General features: G+C 45.9%; 1 protein-coding gene across 1 annotated transcript in view; it reads right to left on the bottom strand.

Moving 5' to 3' along the window:
* Window positions 1-442: 442 nt before the first annotated feature.
* LOC108750630 (teneurin-a) overlaps window positions 443-7507 on the bottom strand; it is a 487296-nt gene continuing 480231 nt past the window's right edge. Inside the window, exons 23-27 of the mRNA XM_018490196.1 lie at window positions 6271-7373; window positions 5816-6038; window positions 3689-5679; window positions 3352-3535; window positions 443-3269 (exon numbers count right to left, since the gene is read on the bottom strand). Coding sequence (XP_018345698.1) covers window positions 2308-3269; window positions 3352-3535; window positions 3689-5679; window positions 5816-6038; window positions 6271-7373 — 4463 coding nt within the window. The 3' untranslated portion in view covers window positions 443-2307. The remainder of the gene's footprint in view (window positions 3270-3351; window positions 3536-3688; window positions 5680-5815; window positions 6039-6270; window positions 7374-7507) is intronic.

The raw sequence follows: 7507 nt of genomic DNA, 5'->3' as shown, positions 1-7507 counted from the left end.
ATTGCTGTCTGAATAGATGAAGAATAAAAAATGTTATCTATATGCTGAGTGTATAAAAAAGTATATATATATATATATATATATATATACTTTTTTATACACTCAGCATATAGATAACATTTTTTATTCTTCATCTATTCAGACAGCAATGTCGTTGTGCCACTAACTATCCATAAACGGCACCGTCTCTAAAGCCGCGTTGCAAAATATTAATGGCGAGTACGAACGTTCGTGAAGACGCGAACAAACAATACGTGCGACAAATCGACAGATTCGGAATCTTCATGAAGTTTGGAAGATGAAGGGAAATGTGAGGAATGGGAGGAGGAAGAGGATCGGTGGGATGATGAGAGAAATTTTCGACGCTAAGGATGGTTCGATGCACGTATATGGGTTTTTGTGCGCAGGCGATCGCACACACGCACACGCGCGCGCGCGCGCGCGCACACACACACACACACACACACACACACACACACACACACACACACACACATACTCACACACATACACATATACACGGGCGAAACGATCGTTACTTGACGGGCAGTAATTTTGGATACACATACTTAGTATTTTCAGTAAGGAAACATAGTTAACGTCCGTTACGTTCATATCCAGCAAGCACAAATATGCGATATTGTATACGTATTATTTTTACCGATAATGAGTTTATCCCTCTTGCAAATTTCCTCCGTTTCCGATTTATACGCAGACATCGGCTCGCATTTCCCTCCGCGATCATCTCCGAGAATCATCGAAGGATACCCACCGTCGATCCCGAGCGACTATCTTCCCGCACACTCGCGCGCACGACAATGCGATATTAGATCACCGATCGGCGACGATCGGGAACGCTTACGCTACGGATAGGACACATCCACATGTTAAAAATACGTTTAGTCTCGCTATTGGTATTCGACGACCTCATGCACGCTCATCCTCGCTCGATCATCGCTGATCCTCTCACTCCGCCTCTCTTTCACTCTCGTCATTCTCTCGCCATACAAGAAAAGCACCACTTTATAATACAAATTCGTCTCGTCCTTAATTGTCTAAAGCCGCGAACGGAATTCAAGCTCGAGACCGCACGATCGAGTCCGCACGATCGTTGGCTCCTAGTCCTTCTTCAAGGATACTGTGAGGATCGTCTCTCCTCCGATTCCTCTTCCTCAATCCTCTGTCACTTCTCGCCGAGGCCATTCATGGTTGAGATTTATTTTCGCGCTCGCCGCCGCTTTCTGCATCGTATTCGTCATACGCGCGAATACCGTACTTGCATCACACCCGCCGTTGCTTTTTTTCTAAGTACGACGAGTTAAAATATCGTGGGCAGCGCACACACGTAGCTCATCAACGTCGTTGTCAACGTCATCGTCAACGGCATCGCTCCTCCCGATTCTCACTATCCTCGCATTTATCCTACGCCGAAGAAGGCTGCTATGTCAATGTAAAGCTATGTATTGACTAGTTTCTCTCACTCTCTCCCTTTCTCGTCACTCTCAACTATGAATGGCCTCTTCTTCTCTCTTCTTTCTCCTCACTCTTCGCGTTATAACTATAATTACCTTGTATCGATGCGGTGTACCGTGCACGATTCGCACGCGCGGCACCACGGTCTATCATTTACTTTAGGCCTCGAGCGCAAGCTCCACGAGCTTGCCGGCCTTGCCTCGTACGAACGTAATCAGTAAACTTCACATCCTGGAATTTAATTCAAACCTGCAAGCTGATTATTAGCTGCGTTCACGTCGCGTCGAACTCTCTCAGAGGAAATTTCGCAATGTTCCTCCTCTTTCCCTTCCAAGCTCGCGTAGTCCGAAATCCGGCACACTCTCGATTCTCATTCTCTCCTCTCTCGACGTCGCTTATAAGGCTTTCGCGGATTTGCCAATCGCGGATCGGTCGCGCAGCTGGTCCGTGGAGCGAATACTCGGAGTGAAACCCGCGTTCCTCCGCGTGCGCTTAACGCTCTTACACCCTACGTACCCTATACCTCGTGGTATATATATTTATTATATATAATATAACGTTATAGTGTTTTTGGCATCTTTGAAATACACAAATAGACTTTGGTATAAAACTTTTTGATAGTTTTCAGTACGTTTATATATATATGCGCGTGCATACATATACGGACGCTGCGCTACAGCGGCATTTTTTTTACCTCCTTCCGTCGACTTTCACGTTTCCGGTTTTTTTTTCTATCTCTTTACCTGTCGGTGTCGCTCACTCGAAAGTCCCGCGGCTTCGATACTGGACAATGTCCCCGTGCGAAGGGACGATACGACTGACTCTCAAATTGCTCTAGCACATTTTATCTAACCACCAGAGCTTACAGGACGGCGCGCCTCTCCTCCTGCGTCGTTTCTTGCTCGACTGGTCGACGGCCTTCTTCACGAACCTAATGTTGTAAGGATCCTCCGCGAGCTCGGGATACTGTTGCGCGTCGTGTATGTACTCGCCCTCGTAATTAGATGCGAGGCCGACTTTCAGTATCTCATCCTGCTCGGCGACCATCCACTCGACGGATGTGGGAGTGTTCGTTTTAAGGGCTTCACGTTCCCGATGCCATGCCTTCCTAATAGCGGTCGCCTTAGCGTGATGCAGTAGTCTCTGCTTTTCCTTCTCTGCCGTGGTGCCGTAACGCAAGTTCACCACGTAGCTGGCACCGTGTATCTTCACATCGATTAACGAACTACTGCCACTACCATTCTCGTTCTCATGGAACGTGGTGTTTACTTGACCTCCTAATCGTTTCAGCTGACCACGGTCCTCGCTGGCACGCCAGGTTTCCTCTTTGACGAAGTAGAAGGCGTCCTGCTGTGCACTGTGCACGACAAACGTAAATGGCAAGAAGTATGAGCGGTTGAACACGGATGTGAATACGTCGCCATAAATAGCGTTAGCGCTGGGTACGCTGGACACCACCGCCTGGCCATCAGCGGTTCTCGACACCAGGATACCTTTACCGAACGGCGGATCGGACGCCGCACCTAGACGACTGGGTATCAGTTCGCTCGTGTCTTTCTTCAAGGCAGATCGTGGTGGCGCAGACAGACTCACAGCGTCGCCTGAATGCCGTTGGGCGATGTGCGCGAGGAAACCGGATTGGACGCCCAGATTGCGCGTTCTTTTCTTTTTACCGAATATAGAAGTTCCCGGACCGAGCGCTCGCGGAACGAGGCTTTCCGGTAACTCATCCGGGAATAGCTGCGGCGCTAAACTCTTCAGATCATATCCGAGATGCGACAGCCATGATATGTGATCTGCAAGATAAAAATACGCCGAATGTATATTGAAAGATCGGATAGAACGTAATTAATTCATCGATAATATTGTAGAACTTACCAGTTGGTTGACTTGGTCTGTCCGTGTGTCTGACGTCAATCGGATCGTTACCGTTAAATCTATAAAGATGTAGGTGCGTTGGTTTGTCTACGCGATCTAAAACGTTTTCCCAGAGCGGTGACATCCACTGGCCTATTAGCGGGTCGTAAACCTTACCGTTTGGCATGTGAACGAGGGAGGTGACCTATAAATAGATCATACCATTAAATTATGAAATACAGCAAAGAACGTTTCGAATATCATTGCGTTCAATTCTCAATGAAAATTTTATTATTCTATGTCACTGAATTTTTTTTTTATTTTGTTAATTATTAAGTGGAATTAAATTCTTATTTACCTGATCCAAAAGTCCTCCGCAAAAGTCCACCGGTAAGTAAAGATATGGATTCGAATCGTAAACGATGTGGCCGTAAGGCGATCGCATAATTTCTCTGATGCCTTCGCCATACTGATTGAAGATCATAATGGGTGTTCCACACTGATCAGTGGCAATGTAATATTTGTGCCGGTATACTTGTGCGTAAATAAGATGTCCTCTATCATCGTAGACCAGCGACATCAGTTTACCATCGCGCGGGCTGTATATCTGGCTCACTTCGTGCGGTCGTTTCTGATTGTTGTAGAAGAATTGCGTGACATTGCCATAATTATCTTTCCTTGTGGCTAAACGATCCAGATGATCGTAATAGTATCGCACGTCGAAACGGCCGCGTTTGGTGGCGCGTACAAGGAGACCCTTGGCGTTGTAATTGAATCTCTCCTCTCTCGCATTCTGCACCACCAGACCTCGGTTGTCGTACTTGTAGAGACCTTCGCCGAACTTGACTATTCGGTCCATGGCGTTATACTCCATTGGGATCGTGTTACCTCGATATGTGAGCGATAGCATATTACCATTGGCGTCGTACTTGAAACCCCATGGTTCCTGCGCTTCTACACCGGTTAACTGACCGTCGCAGTCCCATGTGTAATTCTTTACGTTGGTGTATGTATTAACGGCGACGTTACGCGTGTACGTTCTCGTCTGATTGATGCGACCGCGTGAATCGTGCGTAAACTCCATTCTGAACACCTCCATTCGATGGATCGTCACTGTAACTTGAGTTTCTAGGAATCGGTCGTCTGTGGTGCGCGAGAACAATGCGGTACCGTCAAACACAGTCGTCTCGTTCGATTGCGGCCTCGTCACTTTAAACTGACCGATTTGCTCCAGCGTACCCGACCTCGGACTGTAAGCCATGGTGTGTGGTGGCAACGTCTGACCACCTATTCTACCCTGTACCGCGATCAGGCGGAAATTCGAATCATATTCGAATGTAAATTTAGCGTTGCTCAGACCAGTCTTGGCGCCGAAGTCTATTCGCTCCTCTACCAGAAGTCCTGCACTATATTGATAATCCCATTTGTACTCCACGTCCCTCTCGGAGTGTATAACTTCGGAAGGTAGTCCACTCTCCGTGTATCTGATCTCGCTTTTGCCGTCGCCGTGAACGACCTCCGCTAATTGTCCCGAGGTGTGATATCTGTAAACGATGCGAGCTCCGTCTCCCGGAAATGCAGTCTGCAGCAGGTTCCCCTCGTGACTGTAGTGCTGCAGATAGGCTCTAGTGCTGCCAGGTGGAGTGTATGTCACCCTGAGGAAGCCGAGAGAAGCCTGACAGGAGAAGGAATGTTTAGTTTCAGACGGTAAAATGATATGTCGTAATCCACCGTCATCATCATATTGCAACGAGAACTGTCTGTTGCTGGCAAGCGTGATCTTCGATAGCATATTGAAATCATTGTAGGTATATCGTTTTGTGCCGTCCTTGCTATTGGTGATTTCCGCCAGTTGACCGTGTCGATCGTAGGCATATGATTCATCGGAGGCACCCCATTTCCAACTGTCGATCCTGTTAAATCGATCGTAAGTAATGCTGAGATTATGACCCTGCTCGTACGGTTGCCAGACCAAAGGTAAACCGGCCAGGTCGAAGGTTACCGTCAATAGGGGAGTTCCCGCCTTGTCATAAAATGTCTCACGGCTGAATGCCTGTTCGAATTCGACGCTTATCACTCGCGTGTCGTTCACCCAGATCTCTCTGTTAAGCGTTTGCTGAGGGTGGCTAACTTCTCCGACCAAATTGTACGTCGTCGTCATGGTGTTTGTTAATTCGCCCAATGACATCAATTGATAGCTCCACATAGGTAGCATCTCTGCTTCTACCGGCAAAGCTGGCTTCAATAGCGGATGTTTTGTTGTCGCCGCGCTAAGTACTCTGCCACCACCAGGCAGAAGCACTTCCAGGCTGCTGTTTGTAAATGCAATCGCTTTCATGAGTTTGGTGCCTGTAAATAAGAAACGAGACATATTATAATAATATTCATGCAGTTTTTAATCATATTTACAAAAAAATTAGAATATATTTGTATATCGAGAAAAATAGATTAAACAAAAATTAATTAAATTAGAGAAAGTACATACCGTCAGTGACTGTCAACATCTTCGACTTCTCATTTTTCATTTCAAATTCTACGATTCGCTGTTTATCGCCTTTAGATAAAGCTTGCAAGGGAGCAGACACTTTAACCAATAGACCTTCGTCGTCAGATAAGTCCGATAATAATTTCAATTTCTCGCCTGTCGGCAGTATTACATCGGTGACACGTCCTAGACTGTCGTAATTGTATATGTATGTTTCATCTCCCTGAAATTTTAACAACACATTGCGTTTCATCAATAAAAAATGTATATAATTTATTCATAAAAAGTCTTACATTTTTTATATATAATTATGTATATAATAAATTCATAAAAAGTCTATTACATTTTTTATATATAATTAAATGAAGAAGAAAAAATAAATATTTAATCAATGGACAAAATGGACAAAGACACCTATTCTTTATAAAAATGAGCAATAAAAATATCTAACTTACTCCTGATCGACTGGTGAGCAAGCCGGTTGAACCGTCATATCCAAGAGCGATCTCCGCCCTGCCACGTTCGGACAATTTCTCCAGGAATCCAACAGCGGAGATTTTTAATTCGGATTTATGATCCTGAGTGTTCTCAATAGAGCTAACGACGCTGCTGTAATCTCGCAGGAATTGAATCTTATTACCCGCGCTGTCCGTCACCGTGGACAACTTGCCGAAACTCGTGTTCTTGCTATACAGGAAGGAGTAACGGGTCTTTCCAGATGTCAAGTCCTTTGTGGAAATGTGTTGACCGTAGCGATTGAACACGTAGATTTCGTTCGAAGGCGGGAATGGGATGCGGAACTCCCCGTTCTCATCGTGGTTCGGAAGATACGGCTGAAGAGCCAGGATATGAAGGCTGCCCTGATCAGCTACGTGCAAGACACCGTCTGGTGAAACCGCCAGAGCAGATATTGCAGTAAACTTGGCGTTTGAAGAGAGGAGCGTTTCGGTACTGCTAGTATCATCCGTGCAGGTGCACGTATCTAAGTCCTTGGTGCTGGGTGTAGTATTGTTGCATTCGCATTGACCGCGCAGTCTTTCCTGCTGTTGACCCGCAAAGTGTGACATCTTGCCGGAGGAATCGACGATTCTAATAGAGTTCACTCGATGAGAATCACGATCCGCTATGTACAGCTCGCCGGTTGGACTGAAACCGACAGCCAACACCGACCCGAGGACCTCGTCTGATTTTTTCAAATTCGTCGTCAACGAGGAGTTTAATTTCGGAAGTTCATCGTTGCCATTGTTGTTATTTGCATTGCTGGTACAGTGAAGAGGCGTGCCAGCGACTACACGCACCTTCAGATCGCTGGTGAGTTTCAAGACTAGCCTGTCGTCGATGAAATGCAGGGATCCATCCAATGGGCTTAGGGTTAATCCGGTGGGCCATTGTAACTGAGCCTGATGTGCGGGAATGGCTCCGATACAGGGAGCGGGCGACCAATGATTATGATGACCATGATGTCCCACGAGAGTATGTATGATCCCTCGAGGATCGACAGCACGAATATTTGTTCCATCAGCAATGTACATCGTTTTATCGGCCGCAATTGCGATTCCTATAAATCATCAACAAGAAATACATTTTTTAAATTATTTTTACAAGTAATCCTTTGAAAATGTGAAAACGTAAAAAAAAAATTAAAGATCTTATTATCTAAGAGTTATCAAGATTGCTGAATTCAATTCTTGC

Source organism: Trachymyrmex septentrionalis, unplaced genomic scaffold, assembly GCF_001594115.1.
Source record: "Trachymyrmex septentrionalis isolate Tsep2-gDNA-1 unplaced genomic scaffold, Tsep1.0 scaffold37, whole genome shotgun sequence".
In the NCBI taxonomy this organism is placed as follows: domain Eukaryota; kingdom Metazoa; phylum Arthropoda; class Insecta; order Hymenoptera; family Formicidae; genus Trachymyrmex; species Trachymyrmex septentrionalis.
Note: the sequence above shows the minus strand (reverse complement) of the source record. Positions and strands in the feature narration are given on the sequence as shown.